Below are 13,402 nucleotides of genomic sequence, written 5' to 3'. Positions count from 1 at the left end.
CGTTTGATAAGGTCCCCCATGGTCGGCTCATGAAGAAAGTAATGAGGTGTGGGATAGAGGGAAATTTGGCCGATTGGATAAGTAACTGGCTATCTCATAGAACAGTAAGAAGTCTCACAACACCAGGTTAAAGTCCAACAGGTTTATTTGGTAGCAAATACCATAAACTTTCGGAGCACTGCTCCTTCGTCAGATGGAGTGGAAATCTGCTCTCAAACAGTGCAAACAGACAAAATCAAGTTGCAGAATACTGATTAGAATGCGAAACCTACAGCCAGCCAGGTCTTAAATGTACAGACAATGTGGGTGGAGGGAACATTAAACACAGGTTAAAGAGATGTGTATTGTCTCCAGACAGAACAGCTAGTGAAATTCTGCAAGTCCAGGAGGCAAGCTGTGGGGGTTACTGATAATGTGACATAAATCCAACATCCCGGTTTAGGCCGTCCTCATGTGTGCGGAACTTGGCTATCAGTTTCTGCTCAGCGACTCTGCGCTGTCGTGTGTCGTGAAGGCCGCCTTGGAGAACGCTTACCTGAAGATCCAAGGCTGAATGCCCGTGACTGCTGAAGTGCTCCCCCACAGGAAGAGAACAGTATTGCCTGGTGATTGTCGAGCGGTGTTCATTCATCCGTTGTCGTAGCGTCTGCATGGTTTCCCCAATGTACCATGCCTCGGGACATCCTTTCCTGCAGCGTATCAGGTAGACAACGTTGGCCGAGTTGCAAGAGTAGGTACCGTGTACCTGGTAGATGGTGTTCTCACGTGAGATGCTCCATCTGACAAAGGAGCAGCAAGCTCCGAAAGCTTATGGTGTTTGCTACCAAATAAACCTGTTGGACTTTAACCTGGTGTTGTGAGACTTCTTACTGTGCTTACCCCAGTCCAACGCCGGCATCTCCACATCATATCTCATAGAAGACAGAGGGTGGTGGTGGATGGAAAATTTTCAGACTGGAGGCCAGTTACCAGCGGAGTGCCACAGGGATGTGCTGGGTCCTCTGCTCTTTGTGATTTTTATCAATGACTTGGAGGAAGGGGCTGAAGGGTGGATTAGTGAATTTGCGAATGACACCAAGATTGGTGGAGTAGTGGATGAGGTGGAGGACTGTTGTAGGCTGCAAAGAGACATTGATAGGATGCAGAACTGGGCCGAAAAATGGCAGATGGAGTTTAACCCTGATAAGTGCGTGGTGATTCATTTTGGTGGGACAAATTTGAATGCGGATTACAGGGTCAAAGGTAGGGTTCTGAGGAATGTGGAGGAACAGAGAGATCTTAGGGTTCATATCCACAGATCTCTGAAGGTTGCCACTCAAGTGGATAGAGCCGTGAAGAAGGCCTATAGTGTGTTAGCGTTTATTAACAGGGGGTTTGAGTTTAAGAGCCGTGGGGTTATGCTGCAACTGATGAGACCTTGATGAGACCACATTTGGAATATTGTGTGTAGTTCTGGTCACCTCACTCACTATAAGAAGGATGTGGAAGTACTGGAAAGAGTGCAAAGGAGATTTACCAGGATGCTGCCTGGTTTGGAGGGTAGGTCTTATGAGGAAAGGTTGAGGGAGCTAGGGCTTTTCTCTTTAGAGCAGAGGAGGTTGAGAGGCGACTTAATAGAGTTTTATAAGATGATGAGGGGGATAGATAGAGTGAACGTTCAGAGACTATTTCCTCGGGTGGATAGAGCTGTTACAAGGGGGCATAACTATAGGGTTCGTGGTGGGAGATATAGGAAGGATATCAGAGGTAGGTTCTTTACGCAGAGAGTGGTTGGGGTGTGGAATGGACTGCCTGCAGTGATAGTGGAGTCAGACACTTTAGGAACATTTAAGCGGTTATTGGATAGGCACATGGAGCACACCAGGATGATAGGGAGTGGGATAGCTTGATCTTGGTTTCAGATAAAGCTCGGCACAACATTGTGGGCCGAAGGGCCTGTTCTGTGCTGTACTGTTCTATGTTCTATGTTCTAATGGGGATGAAGTAGAAAGGGTCGAGAACTTCAAATTTTTAAAGGTCCAGATCACCAACAACCTGTCCTGGTCCCCCCCATGCCGACACTATAGTTAAGAAAGCCCACCAATCCCTCTACTTTCTCAGAAGATGAAGGAAATTTGGCATGTCAGCTCCGACTCTCACCAACTTTTACAAATGCACCATAGAAAGCATTCTTTCTGGTTGTATGTCTCCTGCTTTGCCAAGAGCGCAAGAAACTACAAAGGGTTGTGAATGTGGCCCAAACCATCATGCAAACCAGCCTCTCATCCATTGACTCTATCTACACTTCCCACTGCCTCGGCAAAGCAGCCAGCATAATTAAGGACCCCACACACCCCGGACATTTTCTCTTCCACCTTCTTCCATCAGGAAAAAGATACAGAAGTCTGAGGTCACGTACCAACTGACTCAAGAACAGCTTCTTCTCTGCTGACATCAGACTTTTGAATGGACCTACCTTGCATTAAGTTGATCTTTCTCTACACCCTCGGTATTACTGTAACACTACATTCTGCACTCTCTCGTTTCCTTCTCTATGAATGGTATGCTTTGTATAGCATGCAAGAAACAATGCTTTTCACTGTATGCTAATACCTGTGACAATAATAAATCAAATCAAACAGGAAGGAAGATTATTATCTGAATGGTGACAGTTTAGGAAAAGGGGAAGTGCAACTTGACCTGGGTGTCATGGTGGAACAATCGCTGAAGGTTGGCAATGCAGGTATAGCAGGTGATGAGGAAAGCTAATGGCATGCTGGCCTTCATAGCAAGAGGATTAGTGTATAGGAGTAGGGATGTCTTGCTGCAGTTTACAGGACCTTGGTGAGGCCACACCTTAAGTATCGTGTGCAGCTTTGGTGTCCTAGTCTGAGGAAGGACATTCTTGCTATTGAGGGAGTCCAGCGAAGGTTCACCAGGCTGATTCCCAGAATAGCAGGACTGACATATGAAGAGAGGCTGGATCGACTGGGCTTGTCCTCACTGGAATTTAGAAGAATGAGAGGGGATCTCATAGAAACATATAAAATCCTGATGGGACTGGATAGGCTAGATGCGGGAAGAATATTCCCGATGTTGGGGAAGTCCAGAACTATGGGTCACAGTTTAAGAATAAGGGGTAAGGCATTCAGGACTGAGATGAGGAAGGACATCTTCACAGAGTTGTGAACCTGTGGAATTCTCTACCTCAGAAAGCTGTTGGGGCCAGTTCATTAGATATGTTCAAGAGGGAGCTGGACGTGGCCCTTGCGACTAAAGCGATCAAGGGGTACGGAGAGAAAGCAGTCGTGGGATACTGAAAGTCATGATCAGCCATGATCATATTGAATGGTGGTTCAGACTCAAAGGGCTGAATGACCGACTCCTGCACCTATTTTCTATGTTTCTAACTGGCCTGTAGTTTCTCACTTTCTAGCTCCCTTTTTGAATAAATTTTGCTATCTTCCTATCTAATGGAACCCTCCCCCAATCTGGGGTGTTTCGGAAAATTTAATCCAATGCATCATCTCACTAATGATTTCTTTTAAGACCCTGGAATGAAGTCCATCAGGACTCGGGCTCTTTCAGCTGCGGCTCCAACAATTTACTCAGTATCACTTTTCTGGTGACTGTTATTTTCCTGAGTTCCTCTCTTCCAATTCCTGGTTTCTAGCTGCTTCTGGGATGTTACTTGTATCCTCTATAGTGAAGACTGATGCAAGATACCTGTTCCATTCATCTGCTATCTCCTTGTTTTCCTTATTAATTCTCCAGACTCATTTCCTATAGGACCAACGCTCACATTGTTGACTTTTCTTTTTTAAATATTTATAGAAACTCCTACTATCTGTTTTTACATTTCTGGGTAGTTTTCTCTTGTAATCTAATTTTTTTTCTCCTTATTAATCTTTGTGTCATCCTTTGCTGTTCCTATTATTGTGCCAATCTTCTGACCTTTGCACTATTATATGCTTTTTCTTTCAATTTGATACTGACTTTAATCTTTCTGGTTAACCATGGTTGGTGTGTCCGTCCTTTGTGCTTTGTCCTAACCATTGGAATGTGTCTATTCTGTTGATTGCGAAATATCCCCTAAATGTTTGTCACTGTATCTCTATTGACCATCCTTTAACCTAATTTCCAATTCACTTCAGCCAGCTCTGCTTTCACTCTGGCTGTATTACTGTTGACTTGTTCTCTTGAACCTTCCGGGATCCTGGGTAGCTATTCCAAATGATGTGGAGATGCCGGCGTTGGACTGGGGTAAACACAGTAAGAAGTTTAATAACACCAGGTTAAAGTCCAACAGGTTTATTTGGTAGCAAAAGCCACACAAGCTCTCGGAGTCTGAAGCCCCTTAAGCTCCGAAAGCTTGTGTGGCTTTTGCTACCAAATAAACCTGTTGGACTTTAACCTGGTGTTGTTAAAATTCTTACTGTAGCTATTCCAACACAGCTACCACACTAGTTTCTACCTGACAATTGGAAAATTACCAGGCTATGCCCTGTCCATACAAGTCATGATGTGGAGATGTTGGACTGGGGTAAACACAGTAAGAAGTTTAACAACACCAGGTTAAAGTCCAACAGGTTTATTTGGTAGCTTTTGCTTGTGTGGCTTTTGCTACCAAATAAACCTGTTGGACTTTAACCTGGTATTAAACTTCTTACTGTCCATACAAAGCAGAATAAATCCAATCTGGCTAATTACCACTATCAGCCTATTTTTGATCAACAGCAAAGTGTTGGAAGGTGTTATCGACTGTGCTATTAAGTGCAGATTGCTTAGCAACAATAACCTATTCACCAATGCTCAGTTAGGTTCTGCCAGGGCCACTTGGCTCCAGACCTCATTCTCAAATATGGACAAAGAACTGAATTTTGACGGTGAGATAGAGCAATTTCCCTTAACATTAAGGCAGCATTTGGTTGAATGTTGAATCATGGAGGCCTAGCAAAACTGGAGTCAATGGGAATCAGGAGGAAAGCCTCCACTGGTTGGAGTCATACTTGGCACAAAGTGGTTGGAAATCAATTGTTGGAGCTACAGGATGTCTCTGCAGGAGTCCCTCAGGGTAGTGTCTGAGGCCCAACAATCTCCAGTTGTTTCATCAATGACCTGCCCTCCATCATAAGATCAGAGGTGGGGATGTTCACTGATGATTGCACAACATTCAGCACTAGTCACGACTCCTCAGATACTGAAGCAGTCCATGTCCAAATGCAGCAAGACCTGGACAAAATTCACTTCGGCTTGGGACTGATAAATCACAAGTGCCAGGCAATGACCATCTTCAACAAAAGAGAATCTATCCATCTCTTCTTGATGTTAACAGCATGACCATCACTGAATCCCCATCAACATCCTGGATGTTACCATTGGCCAGAAACTGAATTGGACTAGCCATATAAATACTGTGGCTACCAGAGCAGCTTAGAGGCTGGGAATCCTGCAGAGAGTAACTCACCTCCTGACCCCTCAAAGCCTGTCCACCACCTATAAGGCACAAGTCAGGAGTGTGATGGAATGCTCCCCACTTGCCTGGATGAGTACAGCTCCAAAAATACTCAAGAAGCTCGACACCATCCAGGTGCATTGGCAGCACATTCACTCCCTCTACCACTGACGTTTAGTAGCAGCAGTGCGTACCGTCTACAAAACGCACTGCAGCAATTCACAGTACTTCTTTGAGAGCACCTTCCAAATCTATTACTTCAACCACCGAGAGGAAAGGGAGCACATACATGGAAACACCATAATCTGCAAATTCCCCTCCAAGTCACTCACCATCTTGATTTGGAACTGTATCATCATTTCTTTACTGTCACTGGGTCTTAAATGTGGATTCCCCTTCCTAACAGCACAGGCTGTGTATCCACAACACACGGCTTAAAGACACACGTCACACCACCTCCGAAAGGGCAATGAAATGACAGCCGTACCAGCAACACCCACATGTTATGAAAGAATAAAAAAAACATATGTTGCGCAGGCTGCAAATATCCAACAGCCGCACACATCTCTCTGGCTGTACAAAGCCCCTTGCCTGCACATATTCACTGGCTGTGGAAAGTTGTTGGCAGTAGATGACATCACATTGGTTGTACAAGTTCCACTGACTGTACACATTTAATTGGCTGCACATACCTCATTGATTGCAAAGATCTCATTAGCTCATTATTAAACGTATGAACAACTGATAACAAAGACAATGAACCAATTGCAGGAATTTCAATCTTCATAAACATTGGACAAATTAAATCAACAAATGCAGTTTGGAGGACAAGATTGTGGAATAAGACCATAAGACATAGTAGCAGAATTAGGCCAGTCAGCCCATCAAGTCTGCTCCGCCATTCAATCATGGCTGATATTTTTCTCATCCCCATTCTCCTGCCTTTTCTGGATAACCTCTGACCCCCTTATTAATCAAGAACCTATCTATCTCTGTCTTAAAGACACTCAATGACCTGGCCACCACAGCCTTCTGCAGCAAAGAGTTCCACAGATTCACTTTTCTCTGGCTGAAGAAATTCTTCCTCATCTCTGTTTTAAAGGATCGTCCCTTTAGCCTGAGGTTGTGCCCTCTGGTTCTAGTTTTTCCTACTAGTGGAAACATCCTCTCCATGTCCACTCTATCCAGGCCTCACAGTACCTTGTAAATTTCAATAAAATCCCCCTTCATCCTTCTAAACTCCAACAAGTACAGACCCAGAGTCCTCAATCGCTCCTCATACGACAAGCTCTTCATTCCAGGGATCATTCTTGTGAACCTCCTCTGGACCCTTTCCAAGGCCAGCACATCCTTCCTTAGATATGGGGCCCAAAACTGCTCACAATTATCCAAATGGGGTCTGACCAGAGCCTTATACAGCCTCAGAAGTACATCCCTGCTCTTGTATACTAGCCCTCTCGACATGAATGCTAATATTGCATTTGCCTTCCTAACTGCCTACTGAACCTGCACGTTAACCTTAAGAGAATCTTGAACAATGACTCCCAAGTCCCTTTGTGTTTCTGGTTTCCTAAGCATTTCCCCATTTAAAAAATAGTCTATGTCTCCATTCCTCCTTCCAAAGTGCATAACCTCACACTTTTCCATGTTGTATTCCATCTGCCGCTTCTTTGCCCACTCTCCTGGCCTGTCCAAGACCTTCTGCAGCCCCCCTGCTTCCTCAATACTACCAGTGCCTCTACATATCTTTGTATCATCTGCAAACTTAACAACAGTGCCTTCAGTTCCTTCCTCCAAATCGTTAATGTACATTATGAAACGTTGTGGTCCCAGCACTGACCCCTGAGGCACACCACTAGTCACCGGCTGCTATCCTGAAAAAGACCCCTTTATCCCCACTCTCTGCCTTCTGCCAGTCAGCCAATCCTCTATCCATGCCAGGATCTTACCCTTAAGACCATGGGCACTTAACTTATTTAACAGTCGCCTATGCGTGTAGAAATGTACTGCATTGATTATAGGAGATTTTAATTTTCATATAGATTTTGTAGAATAAAATTGGCAAAGGTAGCCTGAAATATTCCGTATTGTTTCTTAATATATGTTCTGAAACAAACTAGGGAACACATTATTTTAGACTGGTAGCATGTAATAAAACAAGATCATTGAAATACCTTATAGTAAAGGATCCTCCTCAAGAGTGATCATAACATGGTAGAATTTCACATTCAGTTTGAGGGTGAGAAATTTGGATCTGAAACTACTGCTTTAAACTGAAATAAAAACATAGGAACGTAGGAATTAGGAGTAAGAATCGGCAATTCAGCCCCTTGAGCCCGCTCAGTCATTCTATATGATCACGGCTGATTTCCAACTCAACCTAACTCCACTTCTCTGCCTTTTCCCCTTTGCCCTTTATCCTGCTTTTGATCAAATATTTATCTGTCTCTTTTCTGAATCCATTGATTGATACTGCATCCATTGCACTCTGGGGCAGTGAGTTCCATAGACTCACAACCCTCTGAAAAGTAGCTTCTCCTTATCTCTATCTTGAACCTCCCCTCTCTTACTCAACAACTATGACCTTTTGTCCTGGACTGCTCCAGAAGGAGGAACGCTTGGTTATTATTTGCTTTTTCAATCCCATTGAGTATTTTATTTACCTGAAAAACAATTGCAAGGGTATGAAGACAGAATTTGCTAAAGTAGACGGGGCAAATAGGTGAAAAGGTAAGACAGTGGAGGAAGAGTAACAGATAGTTAAGGAGATATTTCATAACTCCCCAGAAAAATATATTCCATTGAAACAGAAAGACTCTGTGAGAAGGATTCTCCATTCACAGCCAAAGTTGAGGACGGTATCAAATTGAAAGAAAAAATGTACAATGCTGCAAGTGGTAAGCCAGGAGATTGGAAAGATTTTTTGAAAAGGACCATTAAAAATTAATAATGAGGGGGAAATTGGAGTATGAGAGAAAATGAGTGAGAAGTATAAAAATGATGATGAAAGCTTTTGTCGGTATATAAAAGGAAGAGTGACAATAAGTGTTGGTCGGTTGAGAATGGGACTCAGGAATTGGGAAACAAGGAAATGGCAGAGACTTTGAACAAGTATTTTGTATCTGCCTTCACAGTAGAAAAGATGAAAAAAATCCAAAGAATAGTGAGAAAATGAGGGGAAAGGGAGCAAGGAACTTAAAACAATGACAAGAGAAAAAGTACTAGGAAAACCAATGGGACTAAAGGCTGACAAGTCCCCAGGACTTGATGATCTGCATCCTCGGATCTTAAAAGAAGTGGCTGCAGAGATAGTGGGTGCATTGGTTGCAATTTTCCAAAACTCTCTGGATTCTGTAAAGATCCCTGCGGATTGGAAAATAGCGAATGTAACACCTCTGTTCAAGAAAGGAGGGGGAATAAAGCAGGAAACTGTAAGCTGGTTAGTCTAACATCTGTCATTGGGAAAATGCTAGGGTCCATTATTAAGGAGGTATCAGCAGAACATTTTTTAAAAATCAGAATATAATCAAGCAGAGTCAACATGGTTTCTGAAAGGGAAACCATGTTTGACAAACATTATTCTCCACAATCATCCTCAACACCGGTGCCCAACAAGACTGTGTTCTCAGCCCTCTACTATACTCCTTATACCCCTATGACTGTGTGGCCAAATTCCCCTCCAACTCGATTTTCAAGTTTGCTGATGACACCACCCTAATGGGTCAGATATCAAGACGAGACAGAGTACAGGAATGAGATAGAGAATCTGGTGAACTGGTGTGGCGACAATAATTTCTCCCTCGATGTCAACATAACGAAGGAAATAGTTATCGGCTTCAGGAAGTGTAGTGGAATACATGCCCTGTCTACATCAATGGGAATGAAGTAGAAATGGTGGAGAGCTTCAGGTTTATAGTGTCCAGATCACCAACAACCTGTCCTAGTCCCCCCCATTCCACCCACCTCCACATGATAGTTAAGAAAGCCCACCAATGCCTCTACTTTCTCAGGAGGCTAAGGAAATTTGTCATGTCAGCTGTGACTCTCACGAACTTTTACAGATGCGCCATAAAAAGCATTCTTTCTGGTTGTATCACAACTTGGCATGGCTCCTGCTCTGCCCAAGACTGCAAGAAACTACAAAGAGTTGTGAATGAAGCCCAGTCCATCACACAAACCAGCCTCCCATTCATTGTAGACTCTGTCTACACTTCGTGATGCCTCGGAAATGTGTTAAAGAAAACTAGCAATTCAGCAAATTCAGGCAGAAAAGGTAACTGAGATTACTGGCTAGATTCTACAACCTTGCCCGCAGCTGGGATTCTCCAGTCCTGCTGCAATGAATGGAGATTTGGTTGAGTGCAAAATTCTCTGTTCTCGCTGGCAGTGGCGTGGTTTGAATGGCCGGAGAATTCCTGCCTATGTGTCAGACCGAGGTTGCTGAAATGGTTATGATGATAGAAATCCACAAGAACCAAAATGATAACATGGTCGTTAGCAAACATGCTGAATAGAAAAGCTAGGAAGAGAAGAAACTTTATCACACAACAGAAGTACCAGAAACAGAGTAGCATGACCTTTTCCTTCATAAGTGACAAATTGAGGTTGTGTATGAGCTGTCAGGATTTAAGACTGTGTAGTATTGGGATGATGGGAGCTGCATGCATGTGAAGTAAGGTCCCTGACAGAGAAAAGGATCATAGATTCCTACAGTGCAGAAGGAGGTCATTCGGTCCATCGAGCCTGCACTGACCACAATCCCACCCAGGCCTTATCTGCATAACCCCATGCATTTAACCTAGCTAGTCCCCCTGACACGAAGGGGCAATTTAGCATGGCCAATCAACCTAACCCGCACATCTTTGGAGGGGCGCATGGTGGCACAGTGGATAGCATTGCTGCCTCAGAGCGCCAGGGACCCGGGTTCAATTCCGGCTTCGGGTGACTGTGCAGAGTTTGCATGTTCTCCCCATGTCTGCGTGGGTTTCCTCCGGGTGCTCTGGTTTCCTCCCACAGTCCAAAGATGTGGCCATGCTAAATTGACCTAGGGGGATTAGCAGAGTAAAATATGTGGGGTTACGGGAATTGGGTCTGGGTGGGATTGCGGTCGGTGCACACTTGATGGGTCGAATGGCCTCCTTCTGCACTGTCGGGATTCTATGGATCAACAAAGGATTGAGGAGCGACACTGACTGCAGAATAAAGTATTTAGTCCTTAGTCAGCACAGAGTCTAGGACAGAACCCAGAAAGCAGCAAGCCTGTATGAAAGATTCCATGCAGAACCATATTTGGAACTGTGCGTAGTTGAAGCTTTCTAGAAATGTTACGTTAAATGCAATTACTACATCAATTTACAAATGTCTAACTTGTGTGTATAATGTTTATTTAGAATGTGGGTTGAATAAATCGATTTTGAAGATTGTATAAGAAAGTTAAAGGGGGAGGGATGCTGGTATGTGGAGTCTATCACTTTAAGACAGTACAGCCGAAGTGTCACCTGACTTGAGGGACCAATGGGAACAGTGAGTGATCACCCCAGAGGGTGGAGGTATCTCAAGGAAAATCATCTGGAAGCCATGTTGGAAGCATGTAAAGACGGGAGCTCTGCTCCGGGGCAGCCTAGAGCTGCAACCCTCCTGTACCAAGTTTCTCTTATCAATAAATAACTTTTGTTCCAAACAAAATCTGAAACTTCTTGGCAATGCCAGAGCATGCCACAACATAACAATTTGGATCTCCAAAAGGCTTTCAATAAGGTGCCATGTAAATGGTTGCTGTGTAAGATGATGTTGGGGTTATAATTTTAGCATGGAGAGAGGATTGCCTAGCAGGAAGCAGAGTTGGGATAAATGGGTCATTTTCAGGTGAGCAAACTGTTACGAGTGAATATCCACACAGATCAATGCTGGGGACTCAACTATTTTTATTATTGATGGCCTGAATGAAGGGACAGACTGTATTGTAGCCAAATTCACCAATGATACAAAGCTAGGTGAGAAAGCAAGTTGTGAGGAGGACACAAAGACTCTGTAAAGGGATATGGACAAGGTCGGTGAGTGGGGAAAAATGGCACATGTAGTATAATCTAGGAAAATGTGATGTTGTTCACTTTGGCAGGAAGAATAGAAAAACAGAATATTATTTAAATGGAGAGACTGCAAAACGCTGTGATACAGAGGGATCTGGGTGTCCTAATACATGAAACACAAAAAATCAGCAGTGCAGGTACAGCAAGTAATTGGGGAGACAAATGGAATGTTGGCCTGTATTGCAAGGGGAATGGAGTATAAAAGTCTGGAGATTGTGCCACAACTGCACAGGGCATTGGTGAGACCGTACCTGGAATTGCGTGTAGTTTTGGTCTCCTCACTTTATACTGTCATTGGAAGTAGTTCAGAGGATATTCACCAGTCTGATTCTTGGGATGAAGGGGTTGTTTTTTCATGAAATGGTGAGCAGGATGGGCCTATACTCACTGGAGCTATGTAGAATGAGAGGTGATCTTATTGAAAAGTGGAAGAGGGAGTTTGAAAGGGTTGATACTCCGAGGATCTTTCCTCTCATTGGGGAATCTAGAACTACGGGGCAAATTTATTAGTAAGGTATTTCCTAGTTAAGATAGTGGTAGGGAGGAGTTTCTTCTCTCAAAGGTTCCATAGTTTTTAGATTTCTCTCGCCAGAGTGTAGTGGAGGCTGGGTCATTGAATTTATTCAAGGCTGAGTTAGACAAATTTTTGACTGACAAGGGGCTCAAGGGTTCTGGGAGTCAGAAATGAAAATGGAGTTAAGGCTGCACTTAGGTCAGCCATAATAAGAATGAGAAAGGGTTAATTAGTAATCTCATTGTGAAAAGTCCTTCATAGAAGAGTGATCATAATATGCAGGAATTTCAAAATTGGAGAGTGATTTGGATCAATCCAAAGCAGCAGTATGGAAGGTAAATAAAGCCCCCTTACCCAGGATGTGGATCAGTGAGAATGGAGATGGGAATATGTGTAAGGGGTGGGTATATATGTGAGTGTGTAAGGGGTGGGTATATATGTGAGTGAGGATAGGGGGAGTGTGAGAGTGCGGGGGGGTGTGAGAGTGCGGGGGGGTGTGAGGGTGCGGGGGGGGGGGGGGTGAGAGTGTTGGGGGGGGGTGAGTGTTGGGGGAGGGGGTGAGAGTGCTGAGGGGGCGTGAGAGTGTCGGAGGGGTAAGAGTGTCGGGAGGATGAGAGTGTTGGGGGGGAGATGAGAGTGCCGGGGGGTGGGGGGGGGGGCGGGGTGAGAGTGTTGGGGAGGGTAAGAGTGCGGAGGGGGGGGGGGGGTGAGAGCGCAGGGGGGGTGCGGGGGGTGGGGGGTGGGGTGGGGGAGATAGTGAGGCAGGGACAGCCCCCACCCCCGGGCTGCCACTGGTTGCTCAGTCTCTGCCCCTGTGGAGGCGGATCCTCAATCTCCATATAAACCACTGACTGTCCACACTCTCCCTGTACTGTCGGAATCTCTCCCTCCGACTGCCCAGCCTCTCCCCCGGACTGTCCAGCCTCTCCCCCGGACTGTCCAGCCTCTCTCCCGGACTGTCCAGCCTCTCCCCGGGACTCTCCAGCCTCTCCCCCGGACTGTCCAGCCTCTCCCCGGGACTCTCCAGCCTCTCCCCCGGACTGTCCAGCCTCTCTCCCGGACTGTCCAGCCTCTCCCCGGGACTCTCCAGCCTCTCTCCCGGACTGTCCAGCCTCTCCCCCGGACTGTCCAGCCTCTCCCCGGGACTCTCCAGCCTCTCCCCCGGACTGTCCAGCCTCTCCCCCGGACTGTCCAGCCTCTCCCCCGGACTGTCCAGCCTCTCCCCGGGACTCTCCAGCCTCTCCCCCGGACTGTCCAGCCTCTCCCCCGGACTGTCCAGCCTCTCCCCGGGACTCTCCAGCCTCTCCCCGGGACTGTGCAGCCATGTCCTCGGAACCAGAGACTCCTAAAGAGGGTAAGTGAGTG

General features: G+C 45.4%; 1 protein-coding gene and 1 long non-coding RNA gene across 4 annotated transcripts in view; one reads left to right on the top strand and one right to left on the bottom strand.

Moving 5' to 3' along the window:
* The window catches only part of LOC144511922 (uncharacterized), a 49,901-nt gene that overhangs the window by 36,009 nt on the left and 490 nt on the right, over positions 1-13,402 (bottom strand). For both annotated transcript variants that reach the window (XR_013500926.1, XR_013500927.1), the window contains exon 2: positions 7,609-7,707. This is a non-coding gene — a long non-coding RNA (uncharacterized LOC144511922). The remainder of the gene's footprint in view (positions 1-7,608; positions 7,708-13,402) is intronic.
* The window catches only part of LOC144511920 (myosin-binding protein H-like), a 77,461-nt gene continuing 76,809 nt past the window's right edge, over positions 12,751-13,402 (top strand). For both annotated transcript variants that reach the window (XM_078242377.1, XM_078242378.1), the window contains exon 1: positions 12,751-13,391. In XM_078242377.1, coding sequence (XP_078098503.1) covers positions 13,361-13,391 — 31 coding nt within the window. In that variant the 5' untranslated portion in view covers positions 12,751-13,360. The remainder of the gene's footprint in view (positions 13,392-13,402) is intronic.

The sequence above is a fragment of the Mustelus asterias genome, chromosome 25 (genome assembly GCF_964213995.1).
Source record: "Mustelus asterias chromosome 25, sMusAst1.hap1.1, whole genome shotgun sequence".
Taxonomy (NCBI): domain Eukaryota; kingdom Metazoa; phylum Chordata; class Chondrichthyes; order Carcharhiniformes; family Triakidae; genus Mustelus; species Mustelus asterias.
This window is presented reverse-complemented; position numbering and strand designations above follow the sequence as displayed.